Consider the following 21,933-nt stretch of genomic DNA (forward strand, 5'->3'; position numbering starts at 1 on the left):
TGTTGTTGTTATGTGCCGTCAAGTCAGCCCTGACTCATAGTGACCCCTCCTTGGGTTTCCGAGGCAGTATCACTACGGAAGTAGGATTGCCTGACCTTCCTTCCGAGGAGTGGCTGGTGGGTTTGAACCGCCAGCCTTCTGGTTAGCAGTCAAGTGCCTTAGCCACTATGCTACCAGAGCTCCCAAACTAGTGTTATAAGTAGAATAATTATTTTCCCTACAACAATAATTCTGGCAGGCACTGGTGTACTGCTTGGGGGCCTTCAACTCTTTTTCACCTCTACTCTAGCCTACTGGAGTCCCTGGGTGATGTGAACAGTTAGCATGCTTGGCTGCTAAGCAAAAGGCTAAAGTCCTTCTGAGTCTACCCAGAGGCATCTCGGAAGAAAAGGCTGGCAACTTACTTCTGAAAAATCAGCCACCCTATGGAACACAGCTCTACTCTGACACAACCATGAGTTGGTGTCAACTGAACAGTAATTTATTTATTTAATCTCTAACCCAATGGTGGTCACTATGAGTCAGAATCAACTTGATGGCAGTAGGTTTGGTTTTTGGTTTGGTCTAGCCCATTAGAAAGAGCCACTCCATGGTGGTAGTATACAGAAATGATGTATACCAGGAAAAAGTAAGCATGGAGTGAACCCAGTCCACAATTTTAAAAATTCTACTTGCTCTGTTTCATCTGTTGGTTCACTGATATAAAAGTACCAAACTATTATTAACCTTCAGAAACAGAACAATTCCACATACAGTAAATCCTGTTACCTAGCATTCTATTCACTGTATAACATGAGCTTTGATTTTGTTTCCAGTAATGACACTGAAACACTAAAAATGTATAAAATCAGTAGACTTTAAGTGTAAAGCACTTAAAAGCAGTGCCTGGAAGAGAAAAGTTTTCAATGAATGTTAGCTAGCCCTGAGGGTGCAACAGTTAAGCACTCAGCTATGATCCAGAAGGTTGGTGGTTCAAACCCACCCAGAAGCTCCAGAGAAGACCTAGTGATCTGCTTCCATGAAGATTATAGCTAGCCTAGAAAACCCTATGGGGTAGCTCTACTCTGTCACATGGGTCACTATGAGTCAGAATTGACTTGAGAGCAAATCACAATAACAATATTGTTGCTGTTGTTGTTGTTATGTGCTGTCGAGACAGATCCGACTCCTAGCGACCCCTCGTTGGGTTGCCAAGGCAGTATCACTATGGAAATTGATTGCCCAACCTTCCTTCTGAGGAGTGGCTGATGGGTTTGAACCGCCAGCCTTCTGGTTAACAGTCAAATGCCTTAGGCATTATGCTACCAAGAGATCCTTGGAGGACATTATGCTGAGTGAAATAAGTCAATCAAAGAAGGACAAATACTGTATTAGTCTGTTACTGTAAAAAGTCAAGGAAAGGTTTATATATGGAAGGAAATTTTCTTTGTTGGTTACCAGGGGTGGGAGGGGTGGGGAGTGAACGCTGTTAGATAGGTAGAGAAAAATATTGATTTGAGTGAAGAAAAAGCAATGTACCAAATGCGAGTGATCAATATGGTGGCACTGAGGAAGAAGAAGACACAGAGAGGTGCATGGGAGGTACAGATAACAAAGATGAACCCTTTTGCACATACAGTGCTGTGTTGTCTGTGAAGGCAAACACTGATCTATAGGTAGATAGATGGGTACACAGGCTGAACAATTAGGTATGACTATGCAGGGGGGAGTGTGCTTAAGACCATGAATAGGGTTGGCAGACAACGTTTCTACAAGTGCATTTGTATGTTCTGTAAAAATTCCCAGGTATACAGTAGAGCTGATAAGGGACAAGGTTGTAGTCACTTCTTGGCCACAGCCAGATGCCCAGAGGGAGCGAGTAGCTGGACCTGTGGGCTCAGGACCACAGTCACAGGAAACATCAAGCTCAATCCGTATAACATACTACACAAAAACACTGTTCCACATCCTACTTTGGCAAGTAGTGACTGGGATCTTAAAAGCTAGCAAACGGCCATACAGATGCTACGATGGGTCTCTCCTCATCAAGAGCAAAGAAGAATGAAAAAAAAAAAAACCAAAGATTCATGGAAACAATTAGTCCAAGTAACTGGTACACCATGCGATCCTCAGCCTATAAGACTGTGAGACCAGAAGAACTAGATGGTGCCCGCCTACCACTGTCAACCTCTCAGAGGGGGATCTGTGTAGGAGGTCCTGGATACAGTGGGAGAACAATGTGGAACAAAATCTTAAAAAAAAAAAAAAAGGGAGGGGGGGACCAGGTTTGCTAATCTGATAAAGCCTGGTGGAATCACTGAGACTATGGCCCCTAGCTCCTTCAGGTCTGGAATTGAACCCACTCCTGTGGCTTCCAGCCAAACAAAAACATTCATATGAGTTGAACATTTACATTAGGTAGATACATTCCTTGGAGAGATCAATCATGGGAGAATAGAAAGGCTGTATAAGAGGGAGACAGCTCAGGGGGCAGGAGTGCATGGGAGGGAAGGACACAGGGAAGAGGTAACCATGGGGAGGAAATGAGAGGGTGCTATTGCATTGTGGGAAATCGCAGTCAACGTCATGAGACAAAGTATATGTGAGCTGCTGTATAGAAAGTGAATTTGCTCTGTAAGCATTCACCTAAATCACAATAAAATTTTTTAAAAAAAGAAATATAAAAGTGCAACTGAAAAAAAGAGAAAGAGAGATTGAACAAGCAAGTGAGCAAACAAAGATGGAAGAAGAGAGATAAGCCAAATGAAGATCACCCAGGAACAAAGTTGAAAAGACATAAGGACCTTCCTCTAGAGCCAACAAAGACAGAAAGCCTTCCCCAAGAACAAGTATCCTGAATTCAGTCTTCTAGCCTCCTAAACTATGAGAAAATAACGTTGGTTATTAAAGCCACCCACTTGTGGTATAGCAGCACTTAGATGACTCAGACAGGTAAGAATCACTGTATCAAAGGAGTTTAGTGTTGAAGGTGCCTGAGGAGTACCTCATGTTTCAATGTCCCTGATCTGACAGCTGAACAAAGCAAGTCCCAGAGAGGTGACATTGCAAGGTCCCTCAGCTAGGTGGTCATAAAATCTTCAGTTCTAGTACTTTCCCTACTAGACTGTGAACTTTACAACATCAAACATAGAGTTGGTCTAACACACACTAATGGTACAAGAGAAGACTTGCTACCTCTCTCACTGCATCAAGTTACCTACTGCACCCACTTCTTTTATCCTGCCTGATCTCCCAGTGCTCAGACCAAAAATGGTATAAAGAGCTTTATGAACTATAATGTGCACTGGGAACTGCATCTTCAAGTGCATCTTAAAGCAAAGATAGCACCTTATCCATTGTTATGTCTCCAGTGCCTACCACAGTGCCTGGCATACAGCAGGCACTACATAAATGCTTATTCCATACATTGATGAAGTCAAAATTAAGTCTAGGAAATCAAGGGACTTAAACAATAGTAAAGAAATAAGCTTATTTAATATATAAACTTGGGAGTCCCTGGATGGTACAAATGGTTAAGTGCTCAACTACTAGGTGAAAGGACGGCAGTTGAAACCCACCCAGAGGCACCTCAAAAGACAGACCTGATGATCTGTTTCCAAAAGGTCAGAGCCTTGAAAACCTTATGGAGTAAAGTTCTACTCTGACACACATCAGGGTGCACGAGTTGGAATCAGCTTGACAGCAACAAGCAATAAAAGCAATAATATATAAATGTATTTAATAAGGAAATAGAAATTATTCCTAACAAATAAACAGCCAAGCTTTGGTGGAGCTTATTTAGGGTGTACTAAAATGCAAAGGAGCTCTGGTGGCATAGTGCCTAAGGCATTTAACTGTTAACCAGAAGGCTGGTGGTTTTGAACCACCAGCCACTCCTCTGAAGGAAGACTGGGCAATCTACTTCTCTAGAGATACTGCCTTGGAAACCTAAGGAGGAATTGCTATGAGTTGGAATCAACTTGATGGCAGTGAGTTTTGTTGTTGTTGTTGTTTAAATGCAAAGGAAATAAGTATAAATAAGTTTGTGTTTATCTGGTTCACCACACACTGTGACTTCACACCTAAATCATTTCAATATCTAAGATAAACTTGGTATAAGTCAATCAGAAAAGACATTATAATTCAAATAAAAGATTATTCTAAAAATATCACAATGACTCAGTATCCCCTCAGTAGAGGTTCAATCATTGCCTACTGCAAGATTAAGCAGAACATGCAGTGCTCCCAACCACACCACTGGAGATGCTTTTCCAGACTGGCAATAGATCTGCAGGGGCCCATACACACACCCCTGTCAAACACCCCACTACCAAGAGCTCACCTATGCAAATGGTTTCCTGGGTCTGCAACTATAGGACGCGACCATGAGATAACAGTAAACTCTGTGGTCCAGACACAGTATCGAACCCATATCCACTGAGCTAACTGGCCCCAGTGGGAAACCTAGCAGAAAGCAGATCAGACAGAAAATCAAAGCCTTTAGATCAATGCACAAAGTACAGCATCCAGAAGATGTTATACAGACAGTCAGGTGAAAAAGCCATTTCATGGTCAGAAACACATATCCGAGAAAGTGATTGGAGCAGGGATAAAATTACCTCTCAAAGTAAGGATGTCACTTTGAGGACAAAGGTGCCCCTGACCCAAGCCATGTTTTTTTTCAATCACCTCTTATGCATGGGAAACTTAGACAATGTAAAAGGAAGACAGAAGAATGGATGCATTCAAATTGTAGTGTTGGTGAAGAATATTAAATATACCATGGACTTCCAGAGAATGAACAAATATAAATATCATATGGTTATAGATATAGAAATATATAGAATATATAGAAATATAACCAGAATGCTCCTTAGAAGAGAAGATCACCAGCCTTCTGGTTAGCAGTCAAGTGCCTCAGGCACTATGCTACCAGAGCTTCTGTTTCATTATTGCCACAATAAAAGTGTGTGTTTCCACAAAGACTGCTCATAGAGGATTAAGTGCAATATTAGTTTTAGGAATATTTTTGGTCTTATTTCTTAGAAAGGGAGCTCTGGTGGTGTAGTGCCTAAAGCATCTGACTGCTAACCAGAAGGCTGGAGGTTCAAATCCACCAGCCACTCCTTGGAAGGAAGATTGGGCAATCTACTTCCATAGATATACCACCTCAGAAACACAAGATGGGGTTGCTATGAGTTAGAGTTGACTCCACAGCAGTGAGTTTGGTTTGTTTTATTTTTCGGAAAAAAAGTCATATATTAATTATATGAAATAATAATAATATATATTTCATATATTTCTTGTAGACCTTTGGTGAATAATTTCAGTTCCTTTAGGCCCCAAGGTGACCTCTTCGAGTTCCTTCTCAAAGAGGCTGCAGTCCCCCAGGAACCTCTCATGGGCTCACTGACTTACTCCTCTTTTGCAAGTAATCTTACTTCAGTTTAAAAAGGAATCAACGGGAACAGTGGATACATCTATAGTGAGTTGCAGTGAGCAACAACCATTTATCCAGCACTTTCTCTGTGCCTAGCGCTATGGGGAAAAATTAATAATCAGAGAGACTTCTCTATGTTCTGCAGAGATCAGACAGCTTGGGAAAAGCTAAAATATTTTTATCTTTTGTAAAAATTAAAACTTTTCATCTTACAGAAGGGCCAGGACAAGCTCAGCTACTCAGATTCAATGCCTGTCATATGCTTTTACAGACTCAAGCTGTTTAACATAGAATTTTTCTTAAACAAAAAACTTCAATATAAAAAAATAAAAGTTCAATATTAAAAAAAGAAAGAAAAAAAGTAAAGAAATATACCCTTATTGCTATTCAAGAATACTAGTGCAGACTTTTACATGACATTGTTTTTTCATCCTAAAGCACACGCTTCACCAGGGTATAATGAAACCCAGCCATCTGATCACACACAGGCACTTCAGTGCCCCCTTATAGAGGTGTTTGCTGCCCTCTTGGTAACACACTGTCCACAACAGACACAGTGACTGTCCCAGCATAACAATACTTTTCACAACTGTCCACAGGTACAACAAAATGGCTGAAAGTCCAGGTATTTTTCTATCTGAATGTCACATCCCAAAATCTTTTGTTAAATATGTCTGATTTTTTATTTATTTGTAATTATCATGGGTTAATCCTTCATTCAATCCTGAGCATGGCGCCAGACCACGCAACATTTCTATCTGTTATACATAAGGGTCACCATGAGTTAGAGCAGACTGACTGGACTGAAACTAACAATAATAACAAAACCACCCCTTCAGTATGGTAGAGTAGTCACTTGAGGAACGAAAGACTATCACAGGGTTGGTAACAAGCAATAAAGACTGCCTGTGCAAAAATGGGGTGTTTTTCTTCTACACTGGGTATTGAGAGAGAGAGGGAGAAAGTGGAGGCAGGGAACATTGAAAGAAAAAGTACCTCTGATAACCCAGATTTACTCAGAAAAGAAGAATTTTTAATTAACAAGCTCATATTCCCCTTCCTTCTTCACCTCCCCCACTCTGCCAATTATCTGCCAGGAATGCTTTCTCTACACACTATTCATATACTAAAACTGCCATTTCAATTACTTTGATATGAGTGTCAGTACAATGCTAACGTTATCTTCTCCTTTTATATCAACACACTATCAGATCCCAGATATTATTATTAAGGAGAGAGACTAAAATATGTCCATATGGTGAATTACACATCTGTCCAAATGTGCAGTCCCAAGGTTGAAAATTTCATCTCAGAAACTATGGTTCCAATTACTTTTGAGGCCTTTGTTCCTTAAATTTTGGTCCCATGTTGAGGGAAGATGCTCTTTTTTTTTCATTCCCTCCATAATTCTACCTCTTAAACTACTTGAGCTTTTTTATTGATATTGATTAATGTGGGGGTGAAAATGTTCTTTTCACCTGTTTTAATTTTTCAACGTTCAATCACAGCTCATGAAACAGAAGGACTGAAAAAGAAAACTTTCAAAAAGAGTAAATTTCAAATATCCAAACAGGATTACAGAGTGCTTAAAAAAATGTGTGGGGTGGGAACATAATAAGACAGGTTTTCAGAGTACAAAAACTCTCATTTATTTCCATTTTACACAGCTTACATGTCATTCTCTTTTGCTATCCTAAAGCCCCTGCAAAACATCTTAAACTAAACTGGTTCCAACAACACAAAAGTAACACAACAACCTATTTTTGAGCAATAATATCAAATATATTTTAAACATTAAATAAATGTTTAAAAAATTGAACATTTTTTCCATAAGTTCTTTTTCCAAGAATATTTTGAAAGGCCTGATTAAATAAAGACAGTCCCAAAATACAAAAACTTCTCATTTCTCAAAAGCCAATTCTTATTAGACCAAAGGGACCGTATTTAACTTCTTCCCACATTTTAACACTTCTAGAACAGGGGTTCTACCTCATCTTGCTAGTGTGTTGTTGTTGTTATGTGCCATTGAGTTGGACCCGACTCATAACAACCCCTCCTTCGGTTTCCAAGGCGATATCACTATGGAAGTAGATTAGCCAATTTTCCTTCCAAGAAGTGGCTGGTGGGTTTGAACCGCCAGCCTTCTGGTTAGCAGTCAAGTGTCTTAGGACTACTAGAGCTCCTATCTTGCTGGTAGGTTTATTAAAATGTAACTATCCTTGCTCCACCACCACTGGTTAGAGGAAATAATCACCATAACAGGTTTCCTCTGAGTAGGTAAACAAGATCTGATCAGAACTTACCCATCCAGCAGGCTCATTGTGGTGGGTGCCACTTCAGCAAACAGAATGATTTTTCCAAGTTGCTCTGTCTGCAGATTTTGCCGATAGATCTCTAAGTTAAAATTTTCTGATGAGAAGCCCATCGAATCAGTAACAACAGGAACAGAAGATGGGGTTATTTCCATGTCAGATGTGTAGGATGAAACAAACTTCAGGGAAAGCTTGCTGGATTTTATTACTCCTTCAGGATTCACATGTTTTCCCAGCCACTGCATAAGAGGATCCCATGCTTCCTGTGTCATAAAGGAAGAAATGGAAAGGTTATAATTTGGCATTATATTACATGATGGCAGTTCTTCCTTAAAATGCCATTTTGGTACTACTAGTACTTCCTAATTCACAAAAAATAAATGTTAGATAAATATATTCCCAGACGTGTAAAACTACTATAAAATATGATAACAGATCTATTAAGTATGCTTATACTATTAACTCACCAGCCACTCCTCGGAAGGAAGGTTGGGCAATCCTACTTCCGTAGTGATACTGCCTCGGAAACCCAAGGAGGGGTTGCTATGAGTCGGGGCCGGCTCGATGGCAAATAACAACAAGAACAACATACTATTAAACTGTTCAGAAACCAAAATATAAGGAAATATTGTTATTGTTAGCTATCATTGAGTCAGCTCCGACTCTTAGCGACCCTATATACAATAGAACAAAACACTGCCCGGTCCTGTGCCAGCCTCACAATCCTTGCTATACCTGAGCCCATAGTTGCAGCCACTGTTTTAATCCACCTCATTGAGGGCCTTCCCCTCTTTCATTGACCCTCCACTTTACCAAGCATGATATCCTTCTCCAGGGAATGGTCCCTTCTGATAACATGACCAATGTAGGTTAGATGAAGTCTGGTCATTCTCACTTCCAAGTAGCATTCCAGCTGTACTTCTTCCAGGACAGACTTGTTAGTTCTTCTGGCAGGCCACGGTACTTTCAGTATTATTCTCCAACACCACAATTCAAAAACATTAACTCTTCTTTGGTCTTCCTTATTCATTGTCCAGCTTTCACATCCATATGAGGCGACTGAAAATACCATGGCTTGGTTAGGCACACCTTAGTTTTCAAAGAGACATCTTTGCTCTTTAGCATTTTAAAGAGGTCTTTTGTAGCAGATTTGCCCAGTGCAATAATAAGTCATCTGATTTCTTGACTGCTGCTTCCATGGGTGTTGATTGTGGACCCAAGCAATATGAAATCTTTGACAACTTCTATCTTTTCTCCATTTATCGTGATGCTGCTTATTGGTCCGGAAACCCATTGCCATTGAGTAGATCCTGACTCATAGAGATCCTATAGGGCAGAGCAGAATTGCCTGACAGGGTCTCTTAAAACTGTAATCTTTATAGAAGCAGACTCCCAGGTCTTTATCCCAGGGATAGCTGGTGGGCTCTAAATGCTCACCTTTCAGTTAGCAGCTGAGTGCTTAACCACTGCACCAGCAAGGTCTCAAGGAAATAATTATAGCTCATTATTATATGGTCTATCCGATATTAGGGGGCGGGAGCTCTGGTGGCATAGTGCCTAAGGCATGTGACGGCTAACCAGCAGCCTGGTGGTTCAAACCCACCAGTCACTCCTTGAAAGGAAGATGGGGCAATCTACTTCTGTAGTGACACCGCCTCGGAAACCCAAGGAGGGGTCGCTATGATTTGGGTTCGACTCAACAGCAGTGTGTTTTGTTTTTATATTAGGGGCAGTGATGGTGGGGTGGTAGAACTCTCACTTTTCATGTGGGAGATCCAGGTTCAATTCCAACACACTTCATGCACAGCTACCACCTATCTGTCAGTGGAAGCTTGTATGTTGCTATGATGCTGAAAGGTTTCAGCAGCCCTTCTAGACTGAGACACACTAGGCAGAAAGGCCTGGAGATCTGCTTCTGAATATCAGCCAATGACAAATCTGTTGTTGTTGCTGTTGTTATGTGCTGTCAAGTCGGAGCCGACTCATAGCGACCCCTCCTTGGGTTTCCGAGGCAGTATCACTATGGAAGTAGATTGCCCCATCTTCCTTCCAAGGAGTGGCTGATGTATTTGAACCGCCAGCCTTCTGGTGAGCAGTCAAGTGCCTTAGGCACTAGGCTACCAGAGCTCCTACAGATCACAATAGTCAGATTCCACCATATGTGGTGTCACCAAGAGTTGAGGATTGACTCAACAGTAGCTAACAACAGCAACAATTCTACATTATACCCTCAATTCTCAAAAGACCTATTCAGTCCTAGAGTTCATTAGTAATTCTCTAGTCTCCTGTGCATTTTATAGAAACCTTTGTATCTTTATACTTTAGCTCCACAAGGAAATTCATTATCCTATCTAGAGGGGCAGGCATTTAGGTGAAGAAGTCACAGAACACAAAGCACTAAGATAATCTTGTTGTTGTTGTTGTTATGTGCTGTTGAGTCAGACCTGACTCACAGCAACCCCTCCTTGGGTTTCCAAGGCAGTAACACTATGGAAGTAGATTGCCCCATCTCCCTTCCAAGGAGTGGCTGGTGGGTTTGAACTGCCAGCCCTCTGGTTAGCAGTCCAGTGCCTTAGGCACTACGCTAGGACCTCCACTTCCTTTTATAAAGTCAGGACATGGTGAATTATGCAGGCCACTGACTGGTAATTGCTGGTCACTGATAAGAGAGAAACACATTCACATTCAGGGAAAACAAGGTACCCAAAGACTGCTTTCTGTTTACCCCAAATATAGGTCCAGTGAGGATTGGAAGGCAGAACTGAGAAGGGACATGCCCCTATCCCCTATATGCACAGCTCCCTCTTCCAAATCCAAAGGAGTCTTAGAGCCTCTGGGAGCTGCAACTTCTACCATATACCCAGAGATCCCAAAGACCTTCCTCTAAGATGGGTCACAAGGGAACTGGAGGCTCTGGGGGAGTCAATATTCTGAGGAGGCCTCATAAAACATCTTAAAATATGTTGCCACACTAAACACAGATTCAGTGTTTAAGCCATCTTCTGCAAATAATTGGCCTTTCAAGAAGGAAAACCCTCCTGTTAACGTCAGTAGCACGTCCCAAAACTCCCCATGGGTACAAAGGACAGCTTTTAAAGATGAAATTAAATTCAACTAAATCCAACTGATCAATCTTTAAAGCTCTTTTTGAATTTGCAGAAAATACAAAGAACAGAAGAGAGCTGGGCCAGCTCTTTCACAAGTTAGCAACATGGAAAAAGAAAAAAAAAAGGGGGGGGGGCAGGCAGGAGGTAAGAGGAGGAGCCTTGGTCTAGATTAGAAATGACTTAAGAAACATAATCAAATACACTCAGTATTCTTTATTGGATTCTATTTGAACAAATCAGCTGGGGAAAAATATTTTAGACAGGAAAATTTGAATATGGATAGTATGTATTAGATAGCAAGAAGGAATCACTGTTAGTTTGCTAATGGAATAGTATTGTGGCAATATAGGAAAAAGTCCTTAATTTTTAGATATATATATATATATATATGCAGCTCTGGTGCACTAAATAAGGCTGCTAACTAGAAAGTCAGCAGTTCAAATCCACCAGCTGCTCTGTGGGAAGAAGATGAGGCAAACTACTTCTGTAAAGATTTACCACCTAGGAAACCCAATGGGGGTTGCTATGAGTCAGAAGCAACTCAATGGTAGTGGGTATATACATATACATACATACATACATACATACATATATATACACATACATATACACACACACACACATACATGTACACAAAAAACAAACCACCAGAGCAATTTCTGTTATACTATTCTCTCTATACTTCTCCATGTTTGAAAATTTTCTTAATAGCAAGCAGAGAGAAAAACACAAAATGATAAAAAAAAGTATTAGCTATTATTAAAAAATAATAAATTCAACTAAAATATACCAGCAGCCTATTCATTCATTCATTCAACAAGCATTCTTGTAGGCTTAGTGATTTCAGCAGTGAACAAAAGGGACCGAAGTCTCTATCCTCAAAGGGTTTATACTCTAGCATAGAAGTCAGGAAATAAATAAAATTAGTAAGTACAATATAGAGGATATTAGACTGTAACAGGAGTCCCTATATGGTACAAATAGTTAACAGGCTCAAGTGCTAACATAAACACTGGCAGTTCAAGCAGCTGGAAGCAAGGCTTGGCAATCTCCTTCTGAAAAACTAGCCATTGGAAACCCTATAGAGTATACAGTTCTAACACACATGGGGTCACCATGAATTGCAATCAACTTGACTAGAAGAGATACACTAAGGAGTGACTATAGATACAAGAGCTCAAAGGGGCCAGTGCTTAGATGTTGGGAAATGAGGAAAAGCCTGCAAAGGAGACTCCTGAAGAGGCAAGAGAAAACCAGGCATAGGGGCAGGGAGAAGGTTCTAGAAGTTGTGGGTGCAGTTTTGCAGGAAGCAAAAAGTCAGGAAGATGACCAACAGGGCAGTAAGAAGAGGATGGACATCTGCTGAGAGCAGTTCCAGTGATACTTTGTTAGTGAGGACAAGTCAGTCACCTACTCATGCAACTCCATGCACCATGGAATGAAACGCTGTTCGGTCCTGCACTGTCCTCATGACCAGCTGTGGATGAGACCATTGTGATCCACAGGGTTTTCACTGGCTGATTTTCAGAAGTAGATTACTGGGCCTTTCTTCCTAAATACATCTCAGTGTGGAAGCAATGCTGACACACGTTCAGCATCCTAGCAACATGCAAGCTTCCACTGACGGGTAAGTGATGGCTGCACATGAGGATCACTGGCTGGGAGTTAAATCTAGGTCTCCCATATGGAAGGCAAGAATTCCACCACTGACCACCACTGACCTCAAAGATAGGTTCGACCACAAAAACAGAGAGGTAAAGTGATTTGGAAAACAAACATTTCTCAACTAACCTCAGTTTTCATAAACTCGGAGAGCTCAGTAATTATTCAATCAGATGTAGGTAACGTGAATACCTCATTCAAAGTCAATAAAACCAGGATGAAATTGAGAGAAGTATTCGAGTTGGCTGACAATATGTCACTCATTTAAGAAATACCTATGGAGAAACCACTGTGCCTCAAACACAGAACCACAGTGCAAAGAGAAGAGGAAGGACAGATTCATTCAAACCATTCAAATACAAGAAGTCTCTGGGGTTACAAATGTGGGACTTAAGGACAAACCCTACTTGCCCTTCAATGATATGTGTATTTGCCCTCACTTTTAAAGGACTGAACCAACCCCTACTTGCAACAAATTCTTCATCTAAATTGCCTTCACTTGCTGCACATGAAGATTTTAAATCACAAAAAGGCTTTGAGTCTTCTCTTACACTAAAACCCAAAAACCAAACCCATTGCCATCAAGTCAATTCCAACTCACAGCAACCCCCATTGGGTTTCCAAGGCTATAAATCTTTATGGAAGCAGATTGCCTCATCTTCCTCCTGTGGAGCAGCTGGTAAGTTTGAACCACTGACCTTCTGGTTAGTAACCAAATGCCTTACCAACTATGTCACAAGGGCTCCTTTTCTTACCCTAAAGTAAAGTTAAATAAGGACCATATGCACCTATTTCAACTCACTTAAAAATTTCACTTAAAGACAGAGTTAGGAACAAATTTTGTTCCTAACCAGGGAGTGCCTGTATACCTTTGGCAAAGTGAGTCAACTTGACTTGCCAAATTTAATCACTAATTCTTATTTGCATGCAAGTTTCTCAGAGTTCCACCATCATTGTAATCTCTACTAATGACTAAAGTCATATTCCAAATTATTTGTTTTAAAAAGTAATACTTGGAGATGTAAGAATCTGCAAAATAAATTAAAATTGATGAAAGCAAGGCACATAGTTTTTTTGCATATCACTTTCATATAAACTTTCAGGACTTGCTCAGAACTATGTAAATTACTGAGAACAAAGAGACATCAAGAGACATCAAATGAGACCTGGAACCTCTTAAGAAATATAACTGTGTACCATCTATAATTCTAAATATTTACATTCACTACAATCAAATGCAACTTTAAGTCATAAAGTAAAAATCAGTACAAGTGGGAAGCCCTTAGACTGCTCCCCCATTCCACCCATCATTACCCCAGAGAAGAAAATAAAATTCTAGTTGTGAGAAATATAGAAACTACCACCTGTTTGATCCAAAAGTGCATAGTACATCCTCTCAGATGCATTCAAGTTACAGCAATGCCTGGTGAACTGCAGAAGTAGCTGCTAACATATGAGGGTAAATGAATGAACTCATGATTAACTCTACCAATGACAACTAAGACAGTATGAAAATGCTATTTTAGAAAAATGTTTCAGATTATATATCTCAAGGCAAATAGGCTGACATAAGTAATATCATACTGCCCCAAATCTACCTGGCTAACTCTTTGTGCTGGAAACTGAAGTGATAAAGGATTTTATTTTACTTGGATCAACAATCAATGCCCATGAAGTGGCAGTCAAGAAATCAAATGACATATTACATTGGGCAGATATGCTCCAAAAGACCTCCTTAAAGTGTTAAAAAGCAAAGATGTCATTTTGAAGACTAAAGGTGTGCCTAGCTCAAGCCATGATATTTTCAATCATATGTGTGTAAAAGCTGGACAATGACTTAGGAAGACTGAAGAATTAATGCCTTTGAATTATGATGTTGGCAAAGAATACTGAATATTCTATGGGCTGCCAGAAGAATAAACAAATCTGTGCAGGAGGAAGTATAGCCAGAATGCTCCTAAGAAGTGAGGATGGCAAGATTTTATCTTGCTTACTTTGGACATATCATCAAGAGGGACAACCACTGGAGAAAGACTTCATGCTAGCTAAAGTAGTGGGTAAGTGAAAAAGACTGAGACCAATAATTAGGTGGATTAACACAGTGCCTGCAACAATGGGCTTAAACAGCGATGACTGTGAGGATGGTGCAGGACCAGGCTGCATTTTGCTCTGTCAAAAATAAGGTGACTGAGTCGGGGTGACTCAACAGCAACTAACATCAGTAACAAGGTATGGTCTTGGCATAGACTTAAAACCTTCAAAAAGAAATGTGAAGTCTCTCAATCCAAATCAACTATAGCTAGTCCTGCTGAAAACAAAACAACCGTTATCAGATTCCACCATCAATGAAGTTCATAAAAACCTTTTAATTAATGTCATTTTCCTAACATTAAATCTCAAGAATTTTGTATTACCTTTCTCTAAGATTTCAGATTAATTAAATACAATTTATGTGGAACCAAAGTGCTTAACTTTATAGTCACATTAAACACTGGCCCTTTGAATTAGCCACACCACTAGGGAAATACTAGTCATTCTCAAGAAAGTTGAATACACCTTTGTTTCTCATTGGGACATGTTGTACACTACATGAAAATCCAAAGGAATTTACAAAAAAAAAAAAAAAGATATTAGAACTGATAAGTGTGTTTAGCAGGGCTGCAGGATAAAAGGTTAGTACTGAAAATCAGGTACATTTCTATATACTAGCAATGAAATCTGGAGATAAAAAATTTTTTAAATAACTTATTCAATACTGTTATGGATTGGATTATGTCGCCCCAAAATATGTGTTGTAAATCCTAACCTCTACGTCTGCGTCTGCGGTATAATCTCATTTGCAAGTGGGTTCTCTTTGTTCTGTTAATGAGGTAGGATGAGTGTAGGGTGTAACTTGAGTCAATCTCTTTTGAGATATAAAGAGATTAAACAAGCAAGTGAGAGAAGGAGAGAAGGGGTAAGACCAATGACAAAAAACATAAAGATCTCCAAGGAACAGGAAGCAGAAGTAGAAGAGACAAGGGCCTTCCTCTAGAGCTGACAGAGAGAGAGAGCCTTTCCCTTGAACCAATGTTCTGAATTTGGACTCCTAAACCATAAGAAAATAAATTTCTGTTTCTTAAAGCTATCCACTGTGGTATTTCCATTATAACAACACTAGGTAACTAAGATAAATACCATTAAAAAGTGTGGAATATTTAGGGATAAACTAAACAAAATAAGTGCTAGACCTGTACTCTCAAAACTATAAAACATGAGAAATTAAAGAAGCCCTAAATGACTGAAGATATATATCATATTCATGGATCAGAAGCTCAATACTGTTAAAATGTCAATTCTCCAAATTGATCTATGGATTCAATGCAATCCCAATTGAAATCCCAGTAGGATATTTTTGTAGATATTCACAAGCTCATTCTAAAATTTATATGGAAATAAAGGGCCTAAACAATTTTGGGAGGAAAAAAAAGTTGGAAGATTTACCTTACCTGCTTTTGAAACTTATTATAAGCTACAGTAAACAAAACAGTGTATTGGCATACAGATAGACATGCATATTATTGGAACAGAACAGAGTCTAGAAATAGCTCCCTGCATATATGTTTGACCAATTTTTGACAAAGATAATTCACTTGAGAAAGGACCAACTTTTTAACACACGGTGGTGAAATTACTGGACATCCATATGCAAAATAAATAAATAAATAAACCTTGACCCTTACCTTCTATGGGAGCTCTGGTAGCATAGTGTCTAAGGCACTTGACTGCTAACCAGAAGGCTGGCAGTTCAAACCCACCAGCCGCTACTCCTCAGAAGGATGGTTGGGTAATCTACTTCCATAGTGATACTGCCTTGGCAACCCAAGGAGGGGTCGCTATGAATCAGGGCCGATTCGACGGCACACAACAACAATAACTTACCTTCTATAAATACAAAACTTATGTAAAATGAATAATACATCTAAACGTAACAGCTAAAACTATAAATCTTATAAAAAGATATAGAAGAAAAATATTTCTGACCTTAAAAAAGGCAAAGATTTTTTTTTCAAATAGAACAAAGGAAGCTGAACCATAGAAGAAAAAATAATAAATTGGATTTCATAAAAATTAAGAGACACTGTTAAGAAAATGAAAAGACAAACTGGGAGAAACTTTTCTCAATACATGTATCTGACCAAGGGCTTGAATCTAGAAAATAAAAATAACTCTGATGACAAAATTATAAGAACACAAACAATTCAACTTCAAATGTGAAAAAATGCTCAGTGTCCTTTGTTTTAAGGAAAATACAAAGTAAAATCACAATGAGATACTACTACATACCCACTAAATCTTCTGCCCTCAAGGCAATTCCAACTCATAGCTACCATGTAGTTCTGAACTACCTCACAGAGTTTCTAAGGATGGAAATCTTTATGGAAGTGGACTGCCTCACTTTTCTCCTGTGGAGCAGCTAGTGGGTCTGAACTGCTGATCTTCTGGTTAGCAGCCAAATGCTTTAACCATTATGCCACCAGACTTCCTTATATCTACAACAAAGATTAAAACAAAAAATTCCAACAATATCAAGTGTTAGTAAGGATGTGGGACTTTCATATGTTGCTGGCAGGAATATAAAGTGGTACAACAATTTTGGGAAACTATTTAACAGCTTCTTTTAAAATTAAACATATGTTTTCTGTAAGACCCAGAAATTCAAATCCTAGATATTTAACCAAGAGAAACGAAAACACACATTCATGAATGTTCATAACAGCTTTGCTCATAATAGTAAAAAAAAAAAAAAAAAACCAAACAACTCAATTGTCCACCAACAGATGATTAGATAACAAACTGTGGGTATAACCATACAATGGAACAACTGATGAACTATTACAATGAACTGTTAAGCAATGAACTGTTGATACGTGCAACAAGGATGAATCTCAAAAACATAATGCTTATTAAAAAAAAAAAGAATACATATATTCTGTATGATTCCATTTAAATGAAACTTCAGAAAAGGCCAATCTACTCTACAGTGATAGAAAGCAGAGTAGCAGTTGTCCCAGCTAGGCATGGGGTGGGAGAGTGACTGAGGATTATCTGGGATATGGAATAAGGGAATCTTTTGAGATACTGGAAATGTTCTGTATTTTGATTATAATGATGATGATTATTGTTGTGTACCACTGAGTTAATTCCGACTCATATCAATCCTATATGACAGAGTAAAATTGTTCCATAGGGTTCCTAGGCTGTAATCTTTATGGAAACAGATCACCAGGTCTTTTTACCTGCAGAGCTGCTGGGTGGCTTCAAACCACTAACCTTTTGGTTAGTAGCTGAGCGCTTAACCATTGTACCACCAAGGCTCCTTCATGATGGTGTATATCAAAATAGGTACATTTTCTTGAATGTAAATTACATCAGTAAAGTTGATTTTTTAAAAAATGATACGTAAATATCAACAAACCCATGTTTACTGTGATGAGTTTCTATATATGGCCCTTTGCTCTGGTTCTTTTGAAAAACAGTTTGGAAGATTTTCCCCCTAAGCCCTAAGAAGCTGTTACTTTAGCCCTAATTCTTTAAAAAAGCAATTTAGGGGACCTCCCAAGTTGCTCTATATCCTAGAGGGTTGTTACTTTTTCCCAAGGGAGGAGCCATCTCTGCCCAGCAGAAAACAGTTACTTTAGAACAAGACCTGAGTTGACTGACAGCTCAAGAGTAACTGGTTGAACTCTGAGCTTTGGAGGGAGGCCCCCCCACCTTTTAACTAATGAGGAATGAGATACATACATGCCTGAAATACAGAGGTTTTCAAGGTTGATAGGAGCCAGCTTTTTGAACCTGTTTGAACCAGTTCTGTCATGGCTGATAAAGCTGGTACATATAGATTAGAATGCTTAAAGTTGAGGTGATCTGGAATGTTAACAGCAATAGGAAAAGTTACCTGTAGTGAGCCATTTCAGGTACATGATGCATGACACTGGATTACTGCCAGGGCTGTGGAGAGCAACACACTCAAAGCAGTGCAGTCGACCGCCATCTTTAAGCCAGGCACTGCCGTTTTTGACTCGGCCAGAAAAGAGATTAGGTTCCTATGCAATGCACACGCAGCCCTTGCTTTCTAAGAGGAAGATTAAGTTTCCAGCTAGGCTTCAACCATAGTTTTTCTCCTTCTGGTTCACCTATATTTTAAAAATTCAGGTCTATTCCATTGTTGCTTTGCCAGCCACAAGTGAACCAGGCTGAACTGGTTTGAAGCCCTGACAGCAGTTGGGAAGGGAGTGTGTTCTTTGGGACACAGAGGGCCCCTCCCAGACCTAGCACTAAAAAGTCTGCAGCTGAGAGAGATGGTGGCTGAATGCTGAGCTGGCAGAGAAGCAGACCATATGGGAACCAAGCAGTCCTGAAGCTGCTAAACAGGCTGTGAGCTGGGCCAGTTAGCAGCAGAGAAGTCCACAGCAGGAAGGCCAGCCCAGAGAGGTCTGAAGGCAAAAGCAGCTGCAAGAGCTGTCCTGGCTGGAAGCTGACCTGCACTGAAGAAAGAAGAGATGTGCTCTCCACTTTGGAGGAGCCTTCCAGACTTTGTCGGTGTCCTTCTTTATCCTAAACCTGCATTATTCCTGTTACTTCCAGGTTGATCCTGATTTCAAGGTGTAGTCTGTTACTCTCCTAATAAACCATACAACTATGAGTATGAACTGTGAGTTCTATGTGGCCACTGCAATGAATTATCAAACCCAGGAGAGAAGTAGAGTGCTATGGGGGGACAACTAGTGTCAGAAATGGTGATGAAACTGCAGAACAGAGGTATGGTGACCTTCACCTCTTAGGAACGAGCTTTGTGCTGATCCTGATTCTTAGCCCTCATGAATTTAAACAAGTCTTTATGTTTTACTGCACTATGCAACACCAAATTACAACTAAAGTTCCACCACTATCATCGAGTTGATTCCTACTCATAGTGACCCTATAGGACAGAGTAGAAGGTTTCTAAGGCTGTAAATCTTTACAGAAGCAGAATGTCACATCTTTCTCCTGCAGAGCAGCTAGTAGGTTCCAAATGATTACCTTCCGGTCAGCAGCTGAGTGCTTTAAACACTGTGCCATGAGAGCTCCATAACTAAAATCCATGAGATTCTATATTCATTAATACTCAAGATAACACCAGTGTCCCAAGTGCTAAACAGATGACTGTCCAACTTCCCATCTAGTGCAAATATACGTAAGTGGCTACTCAGTGGGTTATAAACATAATGCCTGCTACGGACAGAGAGTGCAACTAAGATGAGGGCCACAGTATGCTGGGTCATCCCACATTAAGCCATTCCACTCCCGTCACTTAACTTACCTGCTTACATTTACCCATTTAACAAGATCACTGTGTGAAAAGCAGCTGTGCCTCTAATTCAACACCGGATTCAAAACACTTATGCTCTCCATTTGTGTGTTGGTTGGTGCTCCTTCTAACAACAAACATGAAATAACTGATCTTAGCCTAAAAAGGTTTCCTGTTCAGAGACACATTTGTCTCACTGTAAATAATTAGATTAGTTGTGCTTCAGTCATAACACTAAGTTGCTAGGCAATGAGAAGTGGTAAATCAGAAAATGAATCAACAAAGATATGAAACACAAGCTCTTTTTGTGGGTATTTCACTCTCAGTTAAATATGCTCAAGGAAACAGGGGTCTTGGGAAATTTAACTGAGACAACCCAATTCCGATTATTGGTATACAAATAAAAGCTTCATGGGCAATTCCACATTCTCTCAGGGTCTTCATATACATGGTGAAGGCATACAACATTGCAGACTTTTATAATCCAGGGAGGATGCTTCTGAAATAGCAGTACTGGTTTTTGTCCTGACCTCATTTAAGGCAGGGATTGCTCATTTGGCAACCCTTGGTGTGGACTTATAATCTGAGCACCAGTACCAACCAAAGCAAAGTATCAGATAGGATATGGGACATAGTCTATGTATAAAGTGTGGGTGTATACCTCCTCACCAGCTATGTCATCAAAGACATCCTGAGCACTGCACAGCAAATTGACAACAGAAATGTAGTTGCTGTTAGGTGCCATCGAGGCGGCTCTGACTCACAGCGACCCTGTGTACAACAGAACAAAACACTGCCCAGTCCTGCACCAGCCTCACAATCTTTGCTTTAGCTGAGCCCATTGTTGCAGCCACTGTGTCAATTCACCACATTAAGGGTCTTCCGCTTTTTTGTTGACCCTCCACTTTACCAAGTATGGTATCCTTCTCCAGGGAATGGTCCCTTCTGACAACATGACCAAAGTAGGTGAGACCAAGTCTGGCCATTCTCACTTCCAAGGAGCATTCCGGCTACACTTCTTCCAGGAGAGATCTGTTCGTTCTTCTTGCAGTGCATGGTAATTTCAGTATTCTTCACCAACACAACTCAAAAGCATCAGTTCTTCTTTGGTTTCCCTTATTTATCTTCTAGCTTTCATGTGCATATGAGGCATAACTGTAGTTACCATGATCCATTTCATAACTGGGGTACAAATAATGGTCTAGCTCTTATTTTTCCAATCAGTTGCTTGACCTCTTGAGGAGTCTCCTACCCTTTGGGTCATCCTGGCTGAGTCCAATGATCTAAGCTGGCTCACTGAATCCAAACACTAGGTGGAAAGAGAACTGGGGAGTCTGACTGGTCCCCTATCACAGATGCTGCTGTCACAGCAACACAGGTTCTACTGCAGTCTGACCAGTCCTCGTTTCGGCTGTCCAGAATCACTGCATCCCAGCTTGGGTTCCAAATGTGTCTTAGCTTCCTGGTGCTGCTATAACACAAAGGACTTCTGGTCGCACTGTGGTTAAGCCATTCCACTGTTAACCAAAAGGTCGATGGTTTGAACCCATCAGTCAGTCACTCTGTAGGAGAAACATGAGGCAGTCTGCTTCTGTAAAGATTTACAGCCTTAGAAACCCTAAGAGGCAGTTCTATTCTGTCCTATAAGCTTACTAGGAGTTGGAATCAACTTGATGGCAGTTTTTTGAGGCTATAACACAAATGTCAAAGTGGATGGCTTTAAAAAAATATTTATTTTCTTAGTTAGGAAACAAGAAATCCAAATTCCAGGCACCAGTTCAGCTCTAAGGGAAGGGACTTTCTCTGTCAGCCTTAGGGGAAGAGCTTCTCTTTTTCAGCTCCCATAGCCCTTAGGTTCCTCGGTTCCTTGGTGATCTCCACACAGCATCTATCTTCTGCTGACCCTCTCAATCTGTGATTGCTTGTCTGTGTCTAGTCTGCTCCTTAGAGTTCAGAAATAATTTTGGACACACTCTATACTGATATTGCCTCATTAACATAACAGAGAAAACCCTATTTTCAGATAGGATTGCATCTACTGGTATAGGGATTTGGATTCTAACATATTTTGGTGGTACATAATTTAATACACAAAATTCACAA

The 21,933-nt window shown here is 40.1% G+C and overlaps 1 protein-coding gene across 1 annotated transcript in view; it reads right to left on the minus strand.

The window, feature by feature from the left end:
• HLCS (holocarboxylase synthetase) overlaps positions 1-21,933 on the minus strand; it is a 377,157-nt gene that overhangs the window by 246,867 nt on the left and 108,357 nt on the right. The window contains exon 6 of the mRNA XM_007945557.2: positions 7,723-7,994. Coding sequence (XP_007943748.2) covers positions 7,723-7,994 — 272 coding nt within the window. The remainder of the gene's footprint in view (positions 1-7,722; positions 7,995-21,933) is intronic.

Source organism: Orycteropus afer, unplaced genomic scaffold (assembly GCF_000298275.1).
Source record: "Orycteropus afer afer isolate SDZICR_OR568_19922 unplaced genomic scaffold, OryAfe1.0 scaffold00137, whole genome shotgun sequence".
Taxonomy (NCBI): Eukaryota; Metazoa; Chordata; class Mammalia; order Tubulidentata; family Orycteropodidae; genus Orycteropus; species Orycteropus afer.